General features: G+C 34.4%; 3 protein-coding genes across 4 annotated transcripts; 1 reads left to right on the top strand and 2 right to left on the bottom strand.

The window, feature by feature from the left end:
* Positions 1 to 1,809: 1,809 nt before the first annotated feature.
* On the bottom strand, positions 1,810 to 6,458 carry LOC7497350 (transcription factor UNE10). The gene is made up of 6 exons (XM_002320675.4): positions 6,109 to 6,458; positions 5,287 to 5,983; positions 5,078 to 5,179; positions 4,578 to 4,643; positions 2,419 to 2,775; positions 1,810 to 2,215 (listed from the first exon to the last, which is right to left on the bottom strand). The coding sequence occupies exons 1-6, from the start codon at positions 6,213 to 6,215 to the stop codon at positions 2,129 to 2,131; spliced, it is 1,416 nt and encodes a 471-aa protein (XP_002320711.2). The 5' UTR covers positions 6,216 to 6,458; the 3' UTR covers positions 1,810 to 2,128.
* Positions 6,459 to 15,724: 9,266 nt separating this feature from the next.
* LOC7488884 (protein GRAVITROPIC IN THE LIGHT 1) lies at positions 15,725 to 18,138 on the top strand. Of its 2 annotated transcripts, XM_052447256.1 has the most exons (2): positions 15,725 to 16,517; positions 16,602 to 18,138. In XM_052447256.1, exons 1-2 carry the CDS (start codon positions 16,253 to 16,255, stop codon positions 17,711 to 17,713), a joined length of 1,377 nt encoding a protein of 458 aa, XP_052303216.1. In that variant the 5' UTR covers positions 15,725 to 16,252; the 3' UTR covers positions 17,714 to 18,138. The 2 variants fall into 2 exon arrangements, with proteins under 2 accessions (XP_052303216.1, XP_002320047.2); XM_002320011.4 differs by having other exon boundaries at positions 15,727 to 18,138.
* A 6,133-nt stretch (positions 18,139 to 24,271) lies between these two features.
* Positions 24,272 to 27,216, bottom strand: LOC7488885 (axial regulator YABBY 1). Its single transcript, XM_002320676.4, has 7 exons — positions 26,814 to 27,216; positions 26,493 to 26,645; positions 26,136 to 26,256; positions 25,243 to 25,291; positions 24,985 to 25,060; positions 24,778 to 24,852; positions 24,272 to 24,638 (listed from the first exon to the last, which is right to left on the bottom strand). The coding sequence occupies exons 1-7, from the start codon at positions 26,907 to 26,909 to the stop codon at positions 24,570 to 24,572; spliced, it is 639 nt and encodes a 212-aa protein (XP_002320712.1). The 5' UTR covers positions 26,910 to 27,216; the 3' UTR covers positions 24,272 to 24,569.
* Between the last annotated feature and the right edge of the window lie 467 nt (positions 27,217 to 27,683).

Below are 27,683 nucleotides of genomic sequence, written 5' to 3' on the forward strand. Positions count from 1 at the left end.
TTGGGTGGAATAATATTGGTAAAATTATAATGTTTACTATTTTGAATCCTGCTATTTAATAAATATTGATATTTCTAACCACGATAACATCAATTTTCAATTTAAAATAATGACAACTTAACATATCAAGATTTAGAATCATGATATATCATAAAATTTATCTTTTTCCTTGCATCACAGAATACACACACAACCCCACCCCCTCTCTTCATGCTTATGTGCGGACAACCCCTCTCTCTCTAAAAAAACTCACAAATAAGTGTTGTCCTCAAAACAATAAAAACTCTCGCAAACAATTGTTGTTTGCCACCGCCGCCACTATCGCAATTGCTGCAGCCACTTCCTAATCCTACAAGCAATGAAAAGAAGTCTCTTATAAAATGGATATGTATGTAATGAAAACTTTGTATTGTGTGTGTTATAAATGGGTGTAATTTATTATGGAATTCATTCTAAATTCATACTACATGAAAACAGGATGTAACTCACCGTAAATCCTATAACAATTTGGTTATTAGCCATTTCATTAACTAGGCATCGTGGTTTCAAAACATGATAAGAAGAAGCGATTTTAAAATATAACATTTACTTGATCATGTAATTTTTAATTATGATTTTTTTTAGATATTATAGTTCTGAAATGCGATATTTATTTAATATCGTGTTTTATAATTGTGATTTCTTTATATATCATATTTTGGAATAACAAAAATATCAAATTGTACTATTTCATTAAAATTTATAATTTTTTGTGCTAACAACCCAAAATTTGCTCTTCCATTTCGGTTCTAGATTTTTTTTTATCAGACATCTTGCACTAGGTATAACATTTAGTTTTGTCACAACTCAAAATTTATTTGTTAACTTACCATGAGTTTTTTTTTTTCCTTTCTCCTCTTAGAGATCGATAAATATAACCTGACAAAACATCTATTCGACGGTGGGGATATATATATATATATATATATATATATTTCTCAGCAAATCAAATAGTGCAACAATTCCCCTAGTGTGAAACCTCAATGAAAACATTGCACAACCCTAATAATGAGATAAGGGGATCTGACTTTATATATATATAGTTTTCTGAAATCAAGTACCGGACTCTGGTCAATTTATGGATCACCGGGTTAAAAATTAAAAAAAAAAAATATGAAACCACCTTTTAGACAAAAATAAATTTCATGAATTTAACCTTATCAGGACTTACCTGAGTTTGGTTGAATTAATGCATCGATTGCTCTCAAGTTTAAAACAGTCAAAATTTAAAATGGTTAAAAATAAAACTTGATCCAATATCCATATCAACATACTAGACGAGGCCTAGTTTAATAACTAAGGATTTGACCTTGAATAGTTAACTGGGAAAGGTTAGAGCTTGGATTCTTAAAGTTGGCCGATTGCTCAAGTTTGACATAATTAATATTTAAAATGGTTCAAAATAAACTCGATCCAGTTTCCATATCAACATACTAGACAAGGCCTAATTTAATAACTATGGATTTGACCCTGAACAGTTAACTGTAAAAGGTTAGGGCTTGGATTCTTAAAGCTAGATGCAGTAATTTCTTTTTAAAGAGGGTACCTAGAATATTCACCAAAAGCCTATATACAAATTAAACACTATTTGTTTGCACTCCAGATCGAAATGGTGCTTAAATTTATATACCATAAAGCATGATAATTCTCTGATTTGTTTGACAGCCTTGGGGTAGTCTGGATAAATGGAAATATATGTTCTACACATGGTTAATAACGAATTTGAATTCCTTCTTAATTTAGACTGGTTAATGTAGAGAATCCCAAAAATAGTATGCACAAAGTGGTAAATCATTACGCCTTGTCCTTGCAAGGTAGATCAGAAATCCAAAAGTATTACAAATTTTAAGTTGGAAATCAATAAATGAAAACTTAGAAGAAAAAAAAAGGAAAATAATTAATTAGGGAGCATCAGCCTTGCTTCCTGGCTAATCTGTGCAGCTTAAATAATAACATCTGCCTCGTACATCTATATACCATTGCTAGCAAAAATACAATCACATCCATGAGCAGACCTTTTTGCTTTTTGTCTGTGGCCGGCAAAGATTTTTTCTAAAAAAGCCATGAGTGAGCGCATATACAACCTTAATTAGCCCTTAGAATTAGAAGCAGGAGGTTGTTGATGTAGCTGCTGGTACATGGCAGCCATCCTGCTGTACGCATCCATTGTCATTGGCTGCATCAAAAAGGTTTAGTCAGTACATTGAGTTCGAAATCATGGGATATCATATATCCTGCTCTGTCCCAATTCCACGCTTACAATGAGAGATGTCTGAAGGCATAATAATCTTAAAATTAAATCCAAATAGCACTTGTAGAATTCTTCAATATGAGATTGCAAAGCCGTCCGACTCAAGAGTTTATGCTGCTTATAATTACCTGTGTTTGGCAGGCAAGGAACGCAGACATTGGGTCTGCGGCCGTGGTTTGTAACCGGTCATGACCACTTGAGCCATCCCATGTAGTCAGAGGAATGAAAGCGGTGGGGTGAAGTGCTGGAGGAATTCCTGTCATGTTGGAACGAGCTGCAATTGTGTTCATGTCCATGACACCCATTCCCATTCCCATGCCGGCCATTCCGATGCTCATTGGGGCCATCATTGACATTTGGAGTTGCTGTTGCAAAGCCAGTGGCAGCATCATTGGTTGCATATTCATTCTGCTCATCATTTGTACTTGTGCTTGCAATTGTTTCAAATATTCGATCACTTCATCAAGCATTGAGGCTTTGTCCGTCTAATACAAACAAAGAGAACATATATCAAGGAATCATAGCTGATAGTATATATACCAATCAATAATGTTTTCTTTCATTTAAAGAAATCATCTCGTGCAAGGATTTTAATTGAAATCATGCATAAACACAAGGGCAGGCATCAGGGCATGCATAAGCAGAAGGATTTATGTGGTATAGCAGGTAGTTTTCTTCGTACCAAACAACCTTCTGTCATGCTGTCCCCATGTCGATTTGGGTATGTGGACTAGGATCACTTGATCTGTCCCAAGATACTCTAAGCCATTTGAATGCAAAAAAGGATGAGATGGACCACATTAATTTATACCATCATGACGTGTTTGTCTGTTCTGATTATTTATTATTGAAGCTATTACTGCAGCTGCATTACACGACATGAATCTAATGTAGAAACACATTATTAGATGGATCCATAAAGACAAGACCTGAACCTTCGAACTTATGGCTAGTAATAATTCTTAGTTACGTCTTGAACGTGAGATTTTCGGTTTTTTTTTAAAAAAATCTGAAGCAAGCTCGCATTATTGAGTAGCAACACGGGCAGGCTTTTCCGTCACCAAGTTGTCCCCTATAGTGGGAATAACTAGAGCACCTAAAAGTTTGAAATGCGATGCCGACACTCTATACCAAGTGACCATGATTTTTATGAAGGATATTGACATTTCCAAACCAGATCCAAGATCACAAAGGTAGCTATGACTATGCTCAAGGATATGTGAGGCTAGCTCTTTAGAATATATGATAGCAAAGTAGGAACTACTTTTGTGATAGTAGCCACTTTACTGGGGTTCTTTTTCTTTTTCCTTTTGCTTATCATATATACTTTGAAGTAACTAGTTGGGAATTTCAGCACGGACCACCTTGAGATGGGCCTTAAAGAGTTAAAAGAGTTAGTGTGTAGCTTCTTCTTTTTTTGATATATTTTCATGGAGTAACCATTCTTTACATGGAAACACCTACATAAATGGAATGATCAGGATGATTATTATTTTTTTTTTTTTGCAGTTTGGCAGGATTAAAACTCACAAAAACTACGGTGCCAATCATTAATTTGCCTAATTAAATGATGAGAAAAACTGTGATATGATTGATTTATTGCTTCAACATAAAGGTGAAGAGGAAATTCCATTATTCAAGGAAAAGTTCACAGCAATACGGAAAAAAAATAAAGAAAGAAAGTGCATAACAAAAGAAAAACAACACCAACATATATTTGATTACAGCAAAAGACATTATGAGCTCCACAAACAATTGCTAAAAAAAAAGTATAAAAAACCTGAATTCGGAGGATGGATTCTTTGAATTCCATCGATCCCACGGTTTTGACTGGCAAGTAGTTTCCCATGGAATTCAATATCATGACTCAAATGGTGAGTAAACCTTGCCAGTTCGAGAGAGAACTGTGCTTGCATAAATGCGATCATAAAACATGCCATACTAGAGGCCTAGCAATTATATAAATTTTTTCTTTTTCTCAGGAAGTAATCCGATCTTAACCCTCTTGTTTTGCAATAATCTAGAAGTAACTTGGTCTCGGTGTATGATACTGCCTTGGCTGGGAAATAATCTTACCATAATTGTTTTTTTTTAAAAAAAAAAAACCTAAGACGGACCACAATAATTGGTGACTATTTCCACTTTTGACGAGAGGATGCATGTTAATTATTAAACAAGATTGGTAGGTGTACAATATGTAATGGTGAAGTGCCATAAACGCGCATGGGTAAAATTTAAAGAGCTTCTTTGTAATACACTGAAAAGTTACCGAAGAAACTTTTCGTACCTTACTGGAACTGGGGACCAATTTCTGTAGTGTCTTCATTCTCTGGTTTATCTTATCTCTCCTTTTCTGCCAATAAAATCGAGAGCAACATGAACAAAAAACAAAAGGATTCGGTACCAGCAATGATGGTGCATAATATGATACTTGAAATCTATATATATAGCGTTAAAAAGGTTGAATTGTAATTAGATATTTAAGTGATTTTAATAATAATAATAAAAAAAAGACCTCTGATGGGTCAATTGCAAAAAGTCCACAGAAGGACTTGATTTAAACTGAAGCCTTATTATAAAGCTTTAAAGTCGTAAACACTTAATAATTAAATTCTCATGAGATCTCCTGTGTTAATCCAATTATTTGTTCAGTCAAATCTTCTATTCCAACACCATGATTTTCTCCAATTATGGAACCTATCATTAACTTAAAGCGAAACAAACTTCTTTTAATATTCTATTAATTTATTTCGTGCTGTAAGACATTTTCCAGGAGAGGGAACATACTCGTTCAGATTGGTTATGGATAGCAGCAGCCCTGCTTCTTTTGGTGGAAACTGAGGACTTCCCATTTCCTTTCTTCTTGTCATCTTCCTTGCCTGCCTCCCTCTTTTAAAACCAATAACAAACCCAAAGAATTAAAATAATAACAAAAAACAAAACTACTCCGATACTATAAATTGATAAAACATAATATCCAAAATAAATTAACTTGCCTGTGGTCTGCTGTGACAAACTGAGTCATTCTCGTCAGCAGTAAGGGTCTTAGTACATGGGTTGGTGCCTGAGCTGGTGTTTTCTTGCGACCCAAAAGAAGTGGAGGTAAACCCAACACCGAACTCTCTCTCGCAACTGTCCACCGTCATCTGCTGGCTATCCTTCTTGCCAAAAGTGGCACTATGGTTGACGCTTTGGTCTCTGCTCCACTCTGGTGGTACTGGGACACGCGCCACCCTCGCACGTTTCCCAGTGAGGAGACCATCTTCGTCTTGCGTGGCAGCTGGGGCACTGCAAGACCCCACACGAGTGGAGCAACCCACCACACACGTGCCTAATCCCGCTGGGCCGGAGTCTATCACGTGCGTGGTCCGGCCTTGATCAGACCGGTTCGAGCAAGGAACTAAAGCGTCCATGGTCATTGTGGCGGAGGCTGAGGCCTTATGGTGGTTAAACCATGGGATGAGGTCATGGTCCGAACCAGTACTGTTGTCAAAAGTTGCTTTATTGCATTGGGGGACACATGTAGCTTGATTGACAATGGATTCAAGGGTGCCACTGGCGCGTGGCTTGTCCCATGTGTACTTAGAGGGTGAAGTGGAGGCTATTGGTTTGGCTGGCACGCGCGGTGGTCCTAGGCCGTGCATGGCTATCTGGCCGTTCTCCCATGTTAGCTCTGCTACTTCGTAGTCTAACCTGCACCAGGAAACACCCTATATCATCACTATACATATCTTTCAACACACACAGACACGCATATAGATATATATTGACATGATCTGGCAATCTTATATGCATCTACGAGAAGGAGAGATCAGTACATGGGCATGTCTGGTGCGCTGGAATTGGAGTGGAAGCGAAGGGAGAGTTTGGGAGCTGTGGTGCGATTGTCATCAACTTCCCAGCTGGGAACGCACTGATGACTCATTTTGAGAAAGTTTTCTTGTAGGATATGAACTTGAAAAAAAGTGAGTTATCTTTTTCTTTGAATAGATTCTGCAGACGACTTTCGTGTGTTTTTGAGAGGGATACTGGTGGTTCATATGGCTATGGGAATGGAGTTGTTGTTGTCATGGCTGATGTGTAGAGTTGCGCTCTTTTATGGCTGTGATATATCAGAACATTTTGAGAGAGAGAAGAATTTATTCTAGTCCAATATGTGTGGTAAAATTGAAAATTCGACCAAAAAAGAGAGAGAGAGAGTTTTTCTCTTATTTTTCCATGAGTAATCATGGATTAAGCATTAAATAATTGACAGCGCTCTGTCTATTCGAAACAACCACCCAAGATAATTTCTGAATGATAAGAGTATAGCAAAAAATACTAGTAATACAAAAGCTATCATGATCACACGCACTCAAACGCGTGCGTACGTGTGTATATGTAATTCAATAATAACAAATGTTTTTAGAATAATTTATGAATCAATTAAGATTATTTTTAAAAAATAATTTGAAGGATATGCTGTTTTAAATATTGGTCTGATATATTTAAGAAAATAAATTTCGTTCTACATACTACTTGTAATATTTGAATTCAAAAAATTAAAACAAAACAAACCCTTTTCAATTATATATATATATATATATATATGAGAGAGAGAGAGAGAGAGATTAGTATTAGTAGCGAAACCGTTTACTTTTTTCCCTTTCCATTCCTCTTTCTATCTCTCTCTCTTTTTAAAAATATCACTTTTCTTTCAATTTTATTCTTAATTTTTTTAATAGTTATATGAATTGTATTTAACCCTGTCACATCGACTAAATCACAATAAAAAACTACTATTTAATCTAGTTTTAAACTCGAGTTAGATAAAAAGTTGAGTTAATAGGTTTTTTCTGTCAATTTTATTATTTTTTGTCAATTTCTTTCTAAAACTTTCTTTACCAGACATTCGAGTGGTTTTTAAATCGATCAAGTCGAGTAAATGATGTTAAGACAACTTTCACAATGTTTAATTTAAAAAATAGAATAGCCAAGAAAGGCCAAGAGGTTTTTTTTGTTAATTTATCTTCTTTTTTTTTAATTTTATCCTTAATTTTTTTTATCGATCGGTTGGGTTGTTTTTGGACTAACCAAGTCGACTAGGTGATATTAAAACAACTTCCACGTGATTTAATTTTAAACATAAACTAAACAAGGAATCGAATTGGGAGGTTTCAAGATTTATTCATTGGAGTATCAAATAATTCCCTACAACCTTGATTTTTTAAATTTGATTTGCAATGTAGTGTGTACCTATAAACTAGTTAAAACCTAATTAATTGATTTTTTTTTATAATAAATAAATTTTATCATAATTGAAGTCAATACTACAAAAAATTAAAAGGTAAAAATGTCTCGAACCAAGTAATTAAAGGATACACTAGCTAATTTGGAAGTTGAGTTTTGTCTAACCTTTACAATCAAATACATACAGAAAGAGAAAAGACCATTATCAAGCAAAGCAAGACGAGAGATAATTATTGATAAAAAAAATTGACGTGAGATAATTTAAAAAAGATTGCTTATTTAAAAGAGGTTGTTTATTAACGACAGGGTGACCTGGCCGGTGCACAGGGTTTGGTTGTACCATAATCTTTTCACTCCTCAAGTCTTTCCTATCTTCATTTAGGTTTAAGTTAAGGTTCAATCTAGCCAAGAATACACAGAGTTAGGTGCCAAGAATACACGGAGTTAGGTAGAGGAGAGAGACTAGTGAAATGGCAGCCTTCAAATCTTTTTAAATGTGAATCATCAATAGAAAATATTTTTTATATGAATTCCTTAATATTAACATGAAATAGTTTTTTATATAAAATTGAAAAATTGTAAAAACTAGTATAAAAAAAAAACTATATATATATATATACACGCCCGCATACGCTAGCAAAAAGAAGAAGAAGAAAATACTATTAATAAATGTATAGAGTGTAAAGCTTTGAATAAATGAAGCTTGTCCTATTCAGAACAGTTGTGGTGCGAAAGATAAGAAAGAACTCTAATGCACGTGGAGCATGAAAAGGCGGAAATTTTTGTGGCAGCTGATAGAAAACAAAGGCAGATGCAGTGCCACTGGAATCCAAACGATATCTGATCTACCATCGGAAGGTGCGTGACAGAGGTTCCACTGGATTTGAGCCCGAGTCTCCTCTGTAAATGACAAAAATAAAAAAATAAAAAAAAATTATTAGATTTTGAAGAGAAGTCATTAAATCTCAATTTTAAATCCAAGACATTATTTTATTTATAAAATAAAAATACCTTTGAGGTTTTGATTAAAACAGAAACTATCAAAAACAAAATTTATGCGAACGCACAAGTTTGAAATTTGAATGGTCTATCTATAAATAAACTAAAAAAAAACCTGAGATATGTATGATTCAGAGATGGGCTGTAGCTTCGAGCTTCTCAAAAAGATTATAAAAAGCTTCTCTAGCTTTTTTTACTGTGAATTTCACAACCAATTTTTAATTTTCCAATGGATTTGGATTATATATATATATATATATATATATATATATATATGCTGTAATTTATATATAAAAATTACATGCAATTTGCAGGCAAGACCACCCTCGTCAGAATCTCCCATGGCATATGGCATGAGGATGAGAAATGGTTTATAGGAAATTGCGATGTCGGATTTGTGTTATTTACGTTGGCGCTTCACACGTGTAGTCTTATTATCCAACTCGAGACACGGTTGTTTGGAGCTCACCACGTGTCACCACCACCCGGTTTCAACAGACTGTCAATAAAACTTCTGATTATTGTCAGTCATGCACGCTGTCAAGGTAGAGTTATAGCAATTACATTAGACTTTTAGTTTATTTGTTTCGAGTAAAATAAAAAAAAAAGGGTAAAATTCAATTTAATTTAACTAGAGTTGAACTGTTACACATGAGGGACGTTCACCAGCCTCTCAACTTGGTTTTTTTTTTTTTTCTTATTAATTTCATCTAGCTGCGACTCTATTTTCTGATGTAATATATAGATTTTAATTTTATTATTTATTAAGATTTTTCATAATATAATTTAGGAATATTTTTATTTTAAACATAGGTTTAAAATTTATATTCTATTTTATTATTTTATGATTCATGAATTGAAATGCAATTTATTTTTCAAGCTTATATTTTATTTTTGTAAAATAGATTGAGAAAGAAAAAAAATCCATTATAATATTTCAATTGTATCAAAGACAAAATAGAAAGAGATTGATGAATTTAAATATTCCAAATGGAATATAAGTGAAGCAAAATCCAATTTATCATCTTTGAATTTTGAATCCAATAAAGTTTCATTGTGTAAACATTTCCTTTTTCTTATATTTTCCCTTATGTAACAATTCATCTTATTGGAATTAGAGTTGTAAATCATTAATAACATTTATTTATTGGATATTAAGTTTTAATCATACGAGGGTACTGGAAAATTTTATGGTGTTTGGAAAGTAATTAATGACATCATATTAATTATTTTTAATTTTTTAAAAAAAAAATAAAAAAAATTAATGTGAAAATATTCTTATAATTTTTGGTAAGTCATTAATTTCATTATATATATATATATATTTATTTTTTTTAAGATGAGCCTACAAAATAACTAATAGTGTGTCATTAGTTACTACCCTGAACATCATAAAATTAATTTTTTGTGAAGTTTTTTTTTCTTCTTTAAAATCTTTGTTTTTTTTTTTTTAATCCAAGCATAAACCAACATGTAACCCTCCCAATCCATAAATATATGTGTGTGTGTAGACGCACACACCCATTCATTTCTTTTCATGGTTATAAAAGAGAGGATGGTAAAGAGAAAACTTAAGAGAAGGACTGCCTAGTGGTGCGGAGGTCGAAGATTATAGAAAACTAGGCAAAGGAGAAACTAAGAAAGAGATTGTGGAATGCAGCAACTGCAAAGTTAGGCTTGTATAGATTTTTATCGGTTAATTTACAGGGAGGACGATTATCTATTGTTTAATTTACAGGGACTTAGGGACTGGTTTTTAACGGGCAGTCGGTTTATATAATTCCTTCCAAATTATCATCGGAATCCAACCATACATGCCGGAGGCTGGATTTGCTCGAGTTTCAAGTCAGGTGCGGTATGGAATGATTAAGGGCCTAATATCGAAGCCCATTTAACAAATAAAAAGACGTGCCTAGTCTCATGCTTGTTTAGGCCATTTTCTAATTATCGTTGTTTGGGCCATTTTGTTTAATGTAGGTGTTGAAAACTTGAGTCCAAATAAGATGCTCTAATGAAATAAGGAGATTATAATCACAAGGTCAACTACAGCTCTGCTTTCAGACAAGCCGACCAAGGCTTATTAACCATCCCTATTGTTTAATGAACGATCAATAGGAGAGCTACCAAATTACCAATATACAATAAGAATATATAGTAAACAACTAAGTGGGAAATTTATATTTTAAATTTTTGGAAGTATTATGAATCATGATCAATGGGATCCTGGGTCTTGCTCCCTGCCAGAGATGCACTACGCATCCTCTGCAGCAAGATTTGTTAAGGCGAATCGACAATTTCCAACATGAAATTGCCCTAGTTTGACTTAATAAAACAAATCCCTTGTATATCTAGCTGCCTCTAGATAATGGCTCTAGTTCTGAATAAATGATCATGACTTGGCCTCCATGGAAATGGACCTAATCCTATCCAGAGACTCCATAACAACTCCAGTTTAAAAAAAAAAAAAAAAAACAGCAGAGCAGCAGTTTTTCCAGCATATTCGTCATGCTAGCTCTGACCCAGACGGCAATTGCATATCCTAATGTTAAAAAGGGAAACACACAACTCGATTGGAGTTCCAATTAACCAGATGAACATACCACAGTAATCAACTAATGCGATGCATGAGTTATTTTCAAGAAATAAGGTTTGCTAGCTAATCACAGGTGAGTTAAGAGCACCGCTTCATCTTCCATTCAGAACTGTGAAAAAAGAGAAATGCCAAAAGCGTATGGGATAATTAGTACTGCCTGTATAAGCCGTGTAACCATCAAATCAAAGAGTGATCAATTTCTGTTCTGATACCCTCAAATTTGTCTTTACACTTGTGATTGTAAGAAACTCCAGATCAATATTGATGGTATCTCATATTTCATTTAGCAGAACAATCCCACGCCTACAAAATGATAAGAACCAAGAACTCTTAAATCCAATAAGATGAGACATAAGAACCAATAATCAGTCATCGTTTTAATTAATGTCTTGCCTTTGTTAAAACTCAACCTTATAATTACCGGCCCGGGTAATCTAGCTCAGAATCTTTTCATCCCGAAGCCTTGACACCTTGCTAGCAAGCAATATACGGTGCAGTCGTACAGCTCAAGATGACAACCAGAAATATGGTGATTGCTCAGAATATAGTTAAAAACAGAGCTTTTTATTTGACAAACTATACAATACATGCTATACAAGGTAAGCATTCAACACAAATTGATCAGAACCAAAAGCTACCATCTTCTATCAATCTGTTCAACATCCATAAGCACATCCCTGTCCCGAAACAATGGCAGAGTCACGCTCCTCGGTTTCGATGGTGGTAGTATAATCCCAAACCGAATAGTAGCCCAAAATTTTTGAGATTGAGAACAGACCATTTTCATCTCATCTTAAGGCTTAAATCTTTTGAAATTAAAACTTCAAACTCAATTAACAAATTCAATTGTTCCGGGACCTAATAACCTTTATTCTTGATCCAAGTGTACGGAAGAAAGGAGTTGAGGTTCAAACCCAACAACCTCTTCAATAAGGAAAAAAACTTGCTACCACGCACTAGGACGAAAGCTTAATCCTAATGAACTTTGTATTTCAAAGCACAACAGGAAAACCATTTTCTCCGTTGGGTGTCACAGGTAACCCATCGTAAATCTCATTCTTCTGCAGCTTTGGTAAAGCAAGACTCCGTAGCTTCCTTACATATAATAGCTTCTTCCTTGCTTGTTCCATTACCATCCTTGCATGTCTCTTTAAGCGTATCTCTTCGAATCTAAAATTAAAGCTCTACCCCTTTTTCTTCGGCTACACTAAGTGCCTCTGATAACTAGTTAAAGTCAAAGGATGCTTTGTCTGTGTCTTCTGAAACATCAAGTGCATTTCTTTAGGTTGTGATCAGATCATGAACTGGGTCCTTTTTCGGATTCTGGCTACGATGTGACAGGTAGCGATGGATCACTTGTTAATCTATATATCAAATAAAATCAATTACAAAAAGATTGAATTGTTAATGCAACAATTATAGTATTGATTTACTGGATGGGCTGGATGGCCTGGTATAGCCTGTCAATGCAACAAATAACGCGGAAGCCCTTAGTCCCATAGTACTTCTTTGGGCCAAAACATTTTTATGCCATTTTTTTTTCCTATCGTCGTTGTCTTGCTGATGTTTTCCTATTAAAGAAAAAAATAGATTTTGGTTTTCAACAAGAGAGACAAAATTGATTAACGAAGTGGTTATTATTGTATTCTTACGGTCAGCTACAGTCGCATTCAGACAAGGTGACAATGACATATAACCCACATCTTACTCACATGATAAATTATATAATGCACTTCATAGTTTTTTTTAATCTAAATGGATGGCGAGAAAGAAGGTAGAATTACATACAAATTTAAAATGACCTCCTCACTGCATTTCTATATATATATATATATATATTAGGCCGAAACTGCAAAAAGAGGTGTCGTTGTCATAAAATAGTCTAATTCTTTTTGCTTTTAAACTGTCACAACTCACAATATATGTTGATCTTTTCCACTTCTTTCTGGGGTCTCCTTTTGACTCCATAAAATTAACTAACCTCTAACCTAGCAACCTGCTCTCAAGGAGTTGAATGGCCCCAGTCTGGCTAATATACATGTCATGACTTGCCGCACCAGCCAGAGTCTAAACGGGTGTTTGGTGCAAGGTTCAATCATCTTTTCGCTAAATAATATTTATTTTAACATATTTTTAATCTAAAAAATAATCGTTACCGCATCATAAACTCCCCAGATAAATCCTACCTACTAACACCAACCACCCCGAAAGAATACAACCTAGCTACTAGGCTAATACTATAAAGTGTTTTCTTGGTTGGTTCTTGTAATTATAATCAACCAACTCCCATGGGATTCGTTTATATTTTGAAGAGCTAGCCCTAAAGCTATAATATAGATTGCCACGTCTAAATATTGCATTTATCATATCGTTCACATCTATCTGCCCACTCACCCTTGTTCTTTAAGAGCATCGAAGATTTCCCTATAATATTTTTGTTGTCTTACGAATGCAATAATTGAGTTTCTGATTTATTTGGAAAGGCTAAAAAGAAGGCACGGGCTCTCAGTTTGTGAAGGCTTACCACTAAAATGTGTCGGCTAAAAGCATCACAAACAATTTAATTAAAAGGGTGCGTAAAGGCAGCATGATACATAGGAGATTACTTTATAAGAATTTAATTGGAGTAGGAATTAGGAAAGTTTGGAAGACATGTCGTAAAGTTACTTTGAAGCACATATTGCTGCTGCAGCAGCAGCTGATCTCAGGAAATAGGACTAATTCATGCAATGATTGTGCCCATAAGAAAAACAATATTGCGGTAGAAACAAGACATCACTGTGAACTCTTTGAGTGGAAGCATTCTCTGTGGAGAAAGATCAGTGGCAGTGAACTTGTTGGCAATATATCTAAAGTGACCAGACAACGGTGAGATACAAAATTAAAGTCTAAAATTAATCATTCCGAAACGCCAAAAGAAAAGACACATCACCTTTGAGTATAATAATTTTTAAAAAAGGAAAAGGAAAAGGAAAAAGGAAAAGGAGAGACACCTGATATCTTATTCTTTTAAATATATTATGTTAATAAAGGGAAAGGAAGATATCTTTATTGAAATTTAAAAATAAAAATAAAGAAAGCAGACCATATGCGTTATTCAGTCTGAACCTAACGAGTTAATTAGCTATTTTAAATATTTACAAATTAACACAACATATTAATCCATTTTTATCTCACAGAGAATAACACAACAAAAACATCATATCGGTATCAAAGTTTGTGAAGCTTGGATAGCTCCCAAGTAATCAGCGAAAAAGAAGTGGCATCCAACTTCATTTCTTCTGTGCTACTACTTTCATCACTGCATTTTCTGTAGGTTTCTAATAATTTCAAGGTGTGCTCCGAATGCGGTTTTTTTTTTTAAAGGATATTTTTTAAAAGTATTTTTAGTATAAAAAATATTAAATTATTATTTTGTTTTAGTATTTTTTGATGTGTAAATGTAAAAAAATAAAAAATTTATTTTGATATATTTATAAGCGAAAAGTTATTTTGAAAAATAATTTCAAGCACACATTAGAAGGTGTTTGAGATAGTATTAGAAGTTGTTTTTCAAAGTATTTTTTCTTTTGAAGATATATTAAAATAATATTTTATTTTATTTTTATATCAGCACATCAAAATAATCTAAAATATAAAAATAATTTAATAAAACTTCAAAAAATGATGAAATGATAGTTCTCACTTCACCAAACAATCCCTAAGGTAGTGAAAGTGCCACAGTGATTCAAGTTTATATTTTTGTTATTTTTATGGATTTAACTACATTTAATGTTTTTAGAATTGTGTTCAAACGACATTTCATAAAAATTTAAATTTTTTTATATTTTTAAATTATTTTAATATATTGATATTAAAAATAATTTTTAAAAAATAAAAAATTATTATATTTTTAAATAAAAAATATTTTATACACGCAGTATTATTTTGTCTTAAATTTTCTGCTTCGCTAAGCTTTGACAAATTTAAACAAATTACAAACATAGAATAACTGCACAAGTGAAGAGTCATCTTCTCTGTATCAATCACTGATAATAATTACATCCTACCTAACAATTTCCAATCTTCTTGTAAAATTTGTGATACTTAAAACTCGTATGGCAGCCACATATTTGCTAAAAGTTTAATTTTTTTTTAGTATTTTTAGATTATTTTAATGTTATATATTAAAAATAATTTTAAAAATAAAATAAATATTATTTTAATAAATATAAAAAAAACATTTAGAAAACAATTACTATTACTGCACCAAATACTAACTTAGCATCGACTGACTAATAAATACTTCATGCTTGCTAACGATGCGTCTTGGCTTCTTACGTTGTAATGAAAAGACTTTAAATGGGTCATGTTTTTTGGACTCTATCACCATCATGGATTCGTGACTGTATTTTTTTAATACCATCTCTTTTAAACAAAATGGAAAGACGAACTGCTCTAATTATCTTGGATTTTTCTTTTCAGGGATCATTTGCTATTATTTGTGTTTTCTGTATTTTTAATTTGATGTTTTTAATTTATTGAATAACAATTTGTTTTTTTGTTTTCCCAATGCTCGAATCACTTGGATCACAATTTAGCAAGTTGAACTCGACCCATTTGAACCCATCGTGACCTTGGTTTGACTCTCACACCCTCTATGGCCAGGGCATCCAACTTCAGCCTGAACCCTAGGTCCTCCCGACCGTGGCCCAACCCGTGCTCCATTCCCGTTTAACCATTGGCAGTCTCATGTTGCCCTATCTTTCTCATGTTACCGTTGAAGCACACAGGAGTCCAAAAAGCTAAGCAATCAAAGAGTAGAGAAAATTCATCCTCCGTCAGAGTAATATAAAAAAAAAGCAAGTGAAAACAGCAGAAAAGTGCAGCAAACCAAACTCAGCCATTACCTTACTCCACACCCACAAAATACCTTCCTCCCAAGACAACCAAGGCACAATCCTCCCTCCCAAGAAAACAAAAGCACTAAAATAGCCGTATTACCATTAGTACACCTCAGAATTTTCAATCTTTTCCTCTCTGTTTTTCTTTCCTCGAGAAAGTTAGAAGGGAATTCAATTCCATTCCCTTCTTACAAACAAACCCATAAACAAAAGAAAGAAATAATTCAATTCTATTGTTTACAATTTTCCCATTTTGTCATGACTGAAACCATGGACACTACAACCTCAACAACATCAAAACAACCACAAATTTCTGAAATGTTTTCAAAATTTGCACTTGCTTTCAAGACCAAAACTTTCGAATTCTTCGCCGATGAAATTTCTGACGCCGACGAAGGCTTCTCCCTCCTTGATTCTGCCGAGGATTTTATCCCTGACCAGAAAGTCATAATCTTGAAACCTGACCAACCCTTGAATCAAAATCAAGAATTTTTGTCACAGCAAGAGTTGACAGTGAAAAAGAGTGAGACCCAGATCAAGCATTTAAATACCCAGCTGGCTAATACTTTGATTTCTTCAGTTTTTGCTAAAGTTTCTTCATTTGAAGCTTCTTATTTGCAGTTACAAATTGCACACGTTCCTTTTAATGAAGAGAACATTAAAGTAGCTGATAAGGCTTCAGTTTCAGTTCTTCAAAGGTTGTCTGATTTGAAGCAAGTTTATAGGGATATGTGTAAGAATCCTGATTCTGGTGATGATTTGCCAATTGGATCTTGCTTGGAAGCTCAAGTAGAAGAGAATCAAAGCAAGTTGAGAATTATGGGGACTGTTTCTAATAGTTTGCAAGCAGAGATTGATAAAAAAGATTGCGAGGTTTCGGCTTTGAAGAAGAAATTGATTGAGGTTCAAAAGTCCAATTCTTTATTGTCTAAGAGGTTGCTCAGTAGTTTGAATTTGAATTCTGAGGTCTTGTTGACTGTTAAGGTTTTTGATTCTGTGCTAAATGATGCTTGTAGAACAATGCATAAGTTTACAAAGATATTGGTTGATTTGATGAGAAAAGCTGGGTGGGATTTGGATTTGGCGGCCAATTCTGTTCATTCTGATGTTGGTTATGTGAAAAGAGGGCATAATCGTTACGCATTTTTGTCTTATGTTTGTTTGGGGATGTTTAAAGGTTTTGATTTAGAAGGGTTTGGTTTGAAGAGTGACGGTGAGATTTTATGCAACGGGCATGACTCTGTTTCGGTTAAGAGTAATAGCGCGTTGAAGCAATTACTTGAGCATGTATCTAGCAATCCTATGGAGTTGCTAAGTATGAATCCTACGTGTGAGTTTTTGAGATTTTGTGAAAAGAAGTATCAAGAGCTTATACACCCAACAATGGAATCCTCGATTTTCAGCAATTTCGATCAAAATGAATTTGTGTTGAATTCATGGAGGTCACTTGGGATGTTCTATGAGTCATTTGTTAACATGGCTAGTTCTGTATGGACACTTCATAAGCTGGCGTTTTCTTTTGATCCCGTGGTTGATATTTTTCAAGTGGAAAGAGGGGTTGATTTTTCAATGGTGTATATGGAAGATGTCACGGGGAGATGCACCATGCCAGGTAAAACCAGGCTGAAGGTTGGGTTCACAGTGGTTCCAGGATTTAAAATCGGAAGAACAGCTATCCAATCTCAGGTTTATTTATGTGGCTCAACATGTACAGAATAATTGTTTATGTTTTCTGCCAAAGCAAAGCAATTTATGTTTTGCTTGGAATCTCTGCACTAAATTTGAACATCAAGGGTTTGGACTGTGGCCAAACTACAGGGGCACAAGAATCCGAAGGTAACAGGTCAGGGTTTTAATGCATACACCAGTTAAATATGCTCAAGGAGGAATTGGAAATATATATGCTCAGACAAACCAGCTATTTATTGTGCTGTTTCACCTGGCATTAAGAGCAACTATGGCATGCAGCTCTTGGCTATCTTTTGATGTGCAGTTATAGGATTATACTTACAGTTAGGTTGTGAATTTACACACACCTCCTTTCATCTTTCTTTCCTTGCTCCAAGTCCCGTGTAAAAATGGCTGTAAATGCATGTTTTTAACTTCTCTGTTTTGGTATTGATTGCAAGCTCTCTTCTAACTCACACTACACATAGTGCATTTGACCTTAGCCTCTTTAGATACATACAAATTTACTTGGAATGGAAAGTTGAGCAATAACATGGTTCTGTTCATCATAAATTGTGTGTTGAAGCTATTTTTGTTAAGTGCCTGAGAGCGCACTTCTTGGATATTAAGCCAATGGAGTGGGCAATATTCCATTTCCTTTTTATCCAAGTACTTTGGAGTTCTTTTAGGTTTTGGATGGATAACTTTCATCCATTTTGTCTTCCTTTTGGCTGTTTAGAATATCTGCATTATATATTATGTGAAGCAATTAGATTGAGAATCCATCTGTCCGTAACACATCTTCTGACTTGACCAATTGCATTTTAGCTTTTGCCAATGTTTTGGTTTTTTGATTTTATGCTTAGTTTGATGTGTCTGAACTTAAAGATTTTTCCCTCTTAACTCCACGTTGTATGTCAAAAAGAATGTTTTAGATAGAGTATCTTACAGATTTGGCTTCTTATTAGTTGCTGCACTGATTTAGCTGTTCCTTGGCTAGCTTGTTAATGTACTACATCTATTGGGTTTTTATGTTGCCATATGGGGTGATGGCTGAAATTATGAGTTCTTCTCTGCTGAATAATGTGTTAATGATTGTCTTTTTTGGGACCATTGGTCTTTAAATGATAACGGAATATAGACGTCCAGTTAGGCAATTGCATTGTTCAATGAATTATCTCATTACTGATAAAGGCATCGGGAATGTGGGAGCTGTCATCATTTGTTTACTCTGTTTTGTTGCTTATATGCACAAGTTTGTATCAGTGCTCAAGTTTGTTTTGCTCATCTCTGTAAAGCTGGTTTTGTGATGGGTTCTTCACTAATGAATGTTATAAAAACATATTCATGGTTGCTTTTTTCTTCTAGTCTTTTGTATTGAAATGAACAGTGGTGCTTAGGCCTTCTAATTAGGTCAATCAATTATTCATTCAATGATTTATTGCTCAAACTATCAGTAATTGCTTATCTGTTTTGTTTGCTTACATGCACAAGTTTATTTAGTGCAGATGACATGTTATCACACAGCATCCCCCTCCCCCTCCCTGCGTTCCCTTCTATGCTGTTTCTCCACCTGTTCTTGTTTCGTAACTATTCCTATACTGTTGTTTGTTCGAATGGATTAGGAGCAGGGTTTATGTTTCTGTAAAATAGTAGGTAATGAATCATTGTGGAATATCTAGTTTACTCTTCCATGGTTCTGCACTTCCATTAGGGTTCAACATAATATACCATAAAAGTCTGTTGGTTAATAATCAACTATCCCAGGCACCCCATGAGGAGCGTAGTTCTCTGGGCATCCTTTCTCTTTGAACATTAGTTCATGTTACTGCTTTTATACAGCTGGTTGAACAGATATACTCCCAGTAATCTGTAATGTTTTAGTTGTTGGGTGTCCACTTTTAGTGCACATTTAAAACTGGAAAAATTAATCAGTATTCATTATATAGTTGACACCAGACACCATTAACTGGAAACCTGGTTTGGCTTTTGTTACATGCTTAGATTGTGCCCTATTTAATTACTCCTTTTTTTGCTCCTTGATCCTGTTCTACTTGCTATGGATGCTTCATTTTAGAAATCCAGTTATGAAATCTGTATCAGCAACAAGGACAAGCAACGAAGTACAAATTGTTTTCACTAAAATAAAGCTCAGCTGTGTGGATCATGTGCCTTAAACATGTCTTATTTCGTTCGGAAGAAGGATTCACACATCTCTACCTTTAGTTTTTCAAAACCTTTCTGTTTATGGAATGCTGATGTAGTTTATCAGGACTAAACTCCATTCTTTTTGCTGCTTGCGTCCTTCCATTGGTGATGAAGCATTGAAAAATATTTCAGATAGAAATTCAGCTTTGCATGACTGCCATCTAGATTAATGGAGTGATAGGCTGACCTTTGGTTGATGGATCTGACCTGATGGATGAATGTTCGCCTCAAAAGCAAGTCCCCTGAAAAATATGGGATTCTTTTAATACTTTAAGTTGATAAATATAGGAAGATAAAATAATATATAAAAAGAAAAATAAATTGAAGTTGTAAGGATTTTGATAGACAGGGTTGTGTGTATCAGGTTTAAATTCCAATCCAGCCCAAATGGCCGGAAAAAATCCGTTGTTACAGCCGTTTGGGCCTGAATTTTATTTTATTTAGTGTGTGTTATCAATTGGGTTTCTCTAATGAATGCAATGTGTTGGGGTTCTTCTGGAATGATAAACAACAATGCTTTTATTTATTACTGCTAAAGGGATCTGGATATCTTCTGGGAACAATCAGTATTTGCTTTTTTAATATCAGTTTCTGCAAACCACCATCGCTGTTTTTGTTCGTTTCTGGAACAGAGATTCTCCTTATCGGTCACGTTTTTATTGGTCCAGTCTTCATGTGAGTTTAATTATTAATGCAAAGGTGGTCTTTGTTAGCCTTTTCATAAGATTCGGTTTACAAGTCAACTTGGTAACCCGTTGAATAAAAACCTGAACCTGACAGCTACCGGGAAAAAAAACTATATATATATATATATATTATCAACGAAGCTATTTGCATCTCTTGTTGTGGCTACACTATCTGCTAAACGAGACAGAACGTTGTTGATATATAGCGTTGGCCCAACCTTGTTCCACAAGAAGGCCCTGATTTGCCAGGCCAAGACCAAGCCCAATCAGTGCTTTCAAAGAAAAAGATAGCCCCGAACTCGTCCCACGTCAAGGCTCTGATTTCTAGGCAAGGCCCTGGCCCAGTATAGATAAGTAAATAAATTGATAATAAAAAATTTCTAAGAAAATGTGAACGATCAAATTCTACTAACAATGAATGTAATTCCTATAAATGCTTCTAGAGGATGTATTTGTGTTTGAGTAATCAGTCCGATCTAGAACCACAGGCAGATTCTTCTGATCTGAACGTCAACAATATCTTGAGAAAATAAAATACCAAATACGCTGTTGTTTTTAGGGGAAAAGACGAAATATTTCATTATCATGGGAGTAAAGCGTTGAGGAAACACCATTTAGGGGAAAAAAATTAGAATCAAGTTTTAATTCTCAGGGATCAAGCTGAAAATGTTAACAAAGGTGGACCAAAGTGAATATATTTTAAGTGATGGGGGTTAAAGTTTTTATCCCTAGGCTCCCATAGCCCTACTGCATGCTCCCTTGATTCGTGGTGGCGTGGTTGGATCTAGAATGTTTGGAATTGTTATAGTGTAGTTTAAAATGTTTTTTATTTAAAAATGTATTAATTTTTTTTAAAAAATTAATTTTAATCTCATCATATTAAAAATATCCTAAAAAACTAAAAAATTATTCATTTTAAGCACAAAAAATCAAATTTTAAAGGAACGTGATTTGCCCTGCATTCTCAATCACTCTTTTGTAACTTGTTTTGCCCTAACCCTAATTCTTCTTTGCTGTAGTTTTATTGATTCAACATGGTTTGCCCTAACCCCTCTCATAATCAGGGAAATATTATCTATCTTTATCATTTTTATATATAATCGTTGATTTTTTATGCTTTATTATGTATAATATTTTGTACAATTAGATCTATAAAATAATTAATTTAAAAATAAAAAATCTTGACCCTAATCCTGGCACAATATTGATAAAAATTAAACTGTGATTCGATTCTAACTCGTTCAATTAGGACATCTAAGGCAATGCTTGTGAAACAGGACATTGATGGGTAGACAACACACAAAATAGAAGCAGAAAGTGATATTCATGCATCAATAGGGAGAGTAGCATGCACACGCGATAGGGTAAATATCTTAGTTTGTAATATATTATTGTTTTTAGACAATATAGAATTGAATTTTTACAATATATTTTAGCCCAAATGCAATATGTTCTTCCGATACAATCTTATTTTATTAAGTTATGACAAATATTCATTCCAATCTCTAATATTTTGAACATTTATCTTAAGACACATAAAAATACACATTTTCTTCCTCTTTTTAACAATCTATTTCACGAATATTCTTATTAACAAGAACTAATTAAAAAGGCAAATCATTGCCTACAAAGGAACACTATATATACTCAGCCTCGTTTGGTATTAATCCAAGTAATTATTCTTCTTCTTCATAACCTATCAGTTCCACTTTTAACTGATCAAACCAGAATGTTACTTTCCAAGTCATAGTTTTTTCCCTTTAAGAAGAAGAATCTTCTTCTTCTGCTGCTGATCATGTTCTTGTATTGCTTTTTTTTCCAAGTTGGGTTTCTTTCCCTCCAGGAGTTTAATGAATCCTTGACTTGAAAGAAAAAAAAAAAAAACAAGATGTTAATTTTGGCTTGGTACTGATAATCTACTCAACGGGTAATGCTCTTAAAACAATCATCACCACCTTTTATAATTTCCTTCGAATAAGCACACACACAGATCATTACGTATCCCTGCCTCAACTTGCTCCAAAGTTTACACTAATAGTAATAAACAACATGAACACAAATTACTCATTATTTGCCTCCTTTTCTTGGGATAAATTCACCTATCCATACTAGTTCATCCTCTTTTTTTCAACTAATATATTCAATCAAATATATATTTACCACAGGTTAATTTGGTGCTCTATTTTTTCTGGCTGCTAAAGATTTCTTTTAACAAGTTCTCCCTCTCTCATGTTTCAGATTAAACTCGGTTTTTCTGGAGTAAAGCTATTGTGAACCACCTTTGCTTGGCTTTAATTTCAGTATTCTGGAGCTGAGCTCTGGTGGAGCGGAAGATCGTAGTTTACCTTCAACTCTTACTACTGGAGGAAAACTTAATTGACGAACCGGAGATATCTTATCCAGTTAAGTTATTGTGGCTTCATGAAGATATATATCATCTTCAGTAATCACCAAGTCCCTTCATTTATAATGATAAGTAGTAGCACTATTGGAGTTGCATTTCATAAGCAGGAATAGTTTATTGACCCATTCAAGAAAGCTATTTGTGCAGCAATTGATTACGCACACACACCAGTCCGAGATATCAGATATATGTATTTGCTATTGTGCAGGCTCATAAAGTCCGTGCCACTGATTGAGGATCGCCATCACTTCATTTTGATTGAGGAAAAACAATTTACAAACGAACAAACCATACAAAAATCTCACGTTAACAGATGTATTAGTTGTGGAGTTTGTTAGTCTCAGACTTTGTTGCTTGTATAGATAATGAATTTCTTTGGATTTCTATGATGTGCTCATATATATGTCTCTTCCTAAACCCCATTTATTTCATACTCCAGTCACTTTGAAAACCATTATCAATTTCAGTTTTCTTCGATATATGATTGTTCAATTCGCACGCGAGAATGTACTAAAATTGTTCTATAAACTTTACTCAAAATTAATGCCAAATGTTCAATTAATGCCGCAGTTTCATCATCCTCACCCTCACCTTCATGCCAACTACTGGAACCAGATTGCAGCTGCCGCTAGTTACTGTACTATTGTTGATCCGGGACCAAGTGATAATAAACAACCAGCCGGACCCAATTAATGGTCCATGAAATCCCTCCCATTCAATGACATTTGTCCTGAATATTAACAGAGGCAATACTGTCTTGCACTTCGTGAAAACATATGCACCTTCCTATTTTGTGCTACTCCCACAATAAGGTTGAGAAAATTTCACTTGAAGATATATATAGCTAAAACAAACAGACATCCGGGCCATTAATCACTGAATGTCTTGGAACAAACTCTGGTAGTATGTTTTGTACTATGGAATATAGAAAATAAAGAAGATGATTAGATAAGAGAAAAGGGATTTTATTGAATGGTAAATTAGTACAATCCTCTAATGTAATTAATTAGCAGAATACTCTGCAGATGTTCAGTGAATGTGATTATATGTGAACTTTGAATCTATTATTCTAAGCACAAAATTGTGAAAGCTTTTCATCTGATATTTTATGAGGCATTTGTTTGCTAAAATTATGTTGCCTGTAAAATTCTCTTTTTATGAACTTCGAGAAATTAATACATAATGGCTTGTAAATGCAAATTTTTAATCGAAACAATAAGATATACGTTCCATACTCGGTGTGCTATGTGCATATGCTTCTGTAGCTTGAATTGTCAAACTACTTAACACTCCTATAGTTCTATAAAACTGTTGGATAAAATCGTAGGATTGTCGATCATTACTAGTTGGCATCGCTAACGTTTTGAGAACTAGCAAGTATCAACATCATAGATAGGATGCTTTTGGGGAGCTTTAGCAGCTAGGCTTCACATACATTGTAGAATTCAAAACCTTCTCCCAAAACATTACCAAAAAAGGCCAACAGCAGCCCCTATTCTTAGGGGTTTTCTAAAAAGAAAGCTTAAAGCAAGGACCTAACGACAGTCAAAGAAAAGACATGGCTATGTAGAGAGGGAAGTAACAAAGAAAACCCTAATAGCTCCACTTCTCAGTAGGGAGTGACACCCACATTTGCAGGAGCGAAAAACCCATCTTTCATGAGCACGTCCTCTCCTTCCTGCAAAAAAATAAAAAATATTTAAAAACTAAAATGCCCTTGTCAATAGGCTTACTACGTACTCCAATTCTAAATAGTTTGTATGACAAAATGTTAAAAGAAGAGTTAGATTTCTTAGGGTTTCAATGATCAAAAGTACCTGTTGGCGCACGTTAGTTTTCTTCACGGGTTGATCAGGCATAAGTCCGAAATGGATATGTGGAAAATGGGCCCACTGAAACAAACAAACAACAAATTAAGAAAAATACTAGCTAATTAAATAGCTAATCATAGCTAATGTAGCATTGGCTGCATCATGAAACCATGTGTAAACATTAATAACATTTTGAGTTTTCATGGATCTCACATTCTTTGCAGCTGCGCTAAATGCTTCTCTGTGACTTATATCAGGGTTTCCTGCTTTGATACGTTGGATCTCGTCCCTGCAAATTGGTACATAATAATGTCAAGATCATGCATGTGCTTCATAGAAAAATACAAATTTCTGACAATTGCAAATTCATATAGAGAATTTTTAAAAAAAAAATTAACACCAAATTCAAGTTTTAAATCTTGATTTTCATCACATTAAAAATGTAAAGTTTACAGCAAGAATTTTACTTACTTGATAAAGCGGTTGTAGGCAGATGGGACTCTTTGTCTCTTTTCTGGAGCTGAACATGTAAAACAGAGACATAACAACGACAAAGAAACAGACAAATCTTTGAAATCACTTCGCTGACTTTATGTAAGATTTCTGCTTTTATTATCTCTCTCTCTCTCATCATCATTACTTCATCATCATCTAGGATCTAATCAGTCTAATATCCATGGATTCTGTATCTATATTTCCGGGGGAGAAAACTGAAAACTCTCTCTCCTATTCATATGTAGTAGAAATTATATAAAGGTAAGCTACATTATACATTTCTGGGTTCATAATGAGATAGTACATGCATTGAAAGAAACTGAAAGAAATTCAATGGCCCATTTGAGCAAAGGTAACATCTGTTTGATGATGGTAAAATTTGGGCCTGTTAGTTAAATTCTTCTATATTATAAAAAAAAAAAAGTTAAATTCTTCTAGAGAAGAAAATTAAAGGGAGAGGTACCGACACAGATGGGATAGCTACGAAAGCCTCAAAGAAATGCAATTGACCTACTAGGTGCAAATCTACAGTATCCCTTATGGTAGCACTAAATAAATGTTGAATAGCATCAAGAAGGCTAGACATGATAAGATTGTCCAAAAGATGCTTGGTACATCAAGCAAAACCAAGATATCTAGGGCACTGTTGTTTTTTACATACCTTTTCATGATTACTTAAGACTATAGCTACTATGTGTAAGAAATGCAAAAATGCAATGGTGCTTGACAAACTTTAAAGAAAGTTAAAGGGGACTGGTGAAGTCACTTAATAATGACTCAAAATTTGTTGGAGTGCTGCTGCTCATATATAGACCAGTGAAAAGGCCATTGATATGTCAAAGAAATGAGGTAAGTGTGAAGAATCTCACGTCTATTAACCACTGGTGGTTTAGGGATCTCCTCAACACCTCGAATTGGCATAACAGATTCATTTGGATTTGGCTGATTGATCATCAAACTTGGCGGTGCTCCAGTACTCCTCATTCCCTCCTAGAATTACGCCAGTAACCATGGAAAGCCAAGAATTAAATTCCAAGTTTAGATTTATTTCTATGCTTATCTATATAATTAAGGAATCATGAAAGAGAAATCAAAGGAAATTTAGTCTTTTTAACTGTTTTAGTGCTCCAAACCCTAACGTATAAGGGTATAATTAAAACCACAAAAAGAATGAGTAAAAAGAGAAAGCATTGATATGTTTGAAACCCTAAAATATCTTGATATACCAGGATATTAATCTGAGGATTGAAGAAACCATGACCAAGGTAAAATTGATTAGCTGCAGGAAGTAGGCTACGCATGTTCACAGAAAATAGGTTGGTGCAGTGACCACATCGAACCGTAACAGTCTTGAACAAGCTAGAGCAAGGTACACTCACCTATAACACCAACAAGAGATGTGACTCAAACCAACCTTAAGAAATTCATAGAAGAATAAGAAAAGGAAGAAGCCAATGAGGGTTCGCTCGATTGGCTCGGATCAGGTTCAAGCCTACACTAACGGAACAGAAAATTAGGGATAAGAAAAAATGGGGAGAAAATGATACCGCGAGGACAGTGTCACAGAAGTTGCAATGGACATAACAAAGCTGGTCTGATGAAGAGAGGTGATCCGGTGAAAAGGCAGCTGAAGAGGATGCCATTTCTTTTATGATTCTTTTAGAGATTTTGTTGATTTGATTGATGGATTGACTGATCGGTGGATATTTTGAAAGAACAGATAATAATCCTCTTCCTCGGATCTAATCTTCTTGATTGTTGACTTGTTAATATAGCAAAAGAGAAGAGAGAGATGTGGAAAGAGAGGAACCTGCTACTACTAATATACTAGGAGATAGAGCAGAACCAGAAAGTGTTCACTTTCTCTCTCCGTTTCTTGACACTATAATTTTTTCTTTATTTTTTTATTTTTAAACGTTTTTACATGTTTTTTTGTTGTATGTAAAGTTGTTGATGTATCATAAATAGTGCACAGAATAGAGTGAGGGAGGGAGAAGGTTAAAGAGAAAGCAAATGAATGGTTGGCATTCCAAAAAGGAAATGGATGTGTGTGCGATAGAGAGAGAGAGATAGAGAGCGCAGAGAGGGCAGAGGTGGGGGAGCGAGAAAAGGACGTTTGCATGGGCTTTGGCTCATTCACCAGTTGTTTTCATAGTTAAGATGGGTGAGAAGGAAGGGAAAACCTCCATTTTCTTGGTTCACTACAATTCCATGGTGCCCTCGATAAGGCCACAAGGACGAAAAAAAAAAAAACTAATGCTCTTACACATTCGTTTTGACTCAATTAGTAAATAAAAGCCCTCAAACTCGGGCACCTGCCTTCCTACACTTTGGTTATTTACTTACTTCTAACTATAAGCCCTACCTCAATCCCAGTTTGTCATTTCATTCTGTTTTGGTTTCATAAGTCTTGTCTA

This window comes from Populus trichocarpa, chromosome 14, assembly GCF_000002775.5.
Source record: "Populus trichocarpa isolate Nisqually-1 chromosome 14, P.trichocarpa_v4.1, whole genome shotgun sequence".
NCBI classification, from domain to species: domain Eukaryota; kingdom Viridiplantae; phylum Streptophyta; class Magnoliopsida; order Malpighiales; family Salicaceae; genus Populus; species Populus trichocarpa.

Excerpts from the sequence above, each read along its gene's own strand:
- LOC7497350 (XM_002320675.4), bottom strand. The coding sequence starts at position 6,215 with ATGAGTCATCAGTGCGTTCCCAGCTGGGAAGTTGATGACAATCGCACC. Across the intron at positions 5,984-6,108 it reads AGCGCACCAGACATGCCCAT|GTTAGACTACGAAGTAGCAG; the intron begins GTACTGATCTCT and ends TTCCTGGTGCAG. Across the intron at positions 2,216-2,418 it reads TCCTTGCCTGCCAAACACAG|CCAATGACAATGGATGCGTA; the intron begins GTAATTATAAGC and ends TTTTTGATGCAG.
- LOC7488885 (XM_002320676.4), bottom strand. The coding sequence starts at position 26,909 with ATGGCATCCTCTTCAGCTGCCTTTTCACCGGATCACCTCTCTTCATCA. Across the intron at positions 25,292-26,135 it reads ACCACCAGTGGTTAATAGAC|CTCCAGAAAAGAGACAAAGA; the intron begins GTGAGATTCTTC and ends TTACATGTTCAG. Across the intron at positions 24,853-24,984 it reads TTAGCGCAGCTGCAAAGAAT|TGGGCCCATTTTCCACATAT; the intron begins GTGAGATCCATG and ends TGTTTGTTTCAG.
- LOC7488884 (XM_002320011.4), top strand. The coding sequence starts at position 16,253 with ATGACTGAAACCATGGACACTACAACCTCAACAACATCAAAACAACCA.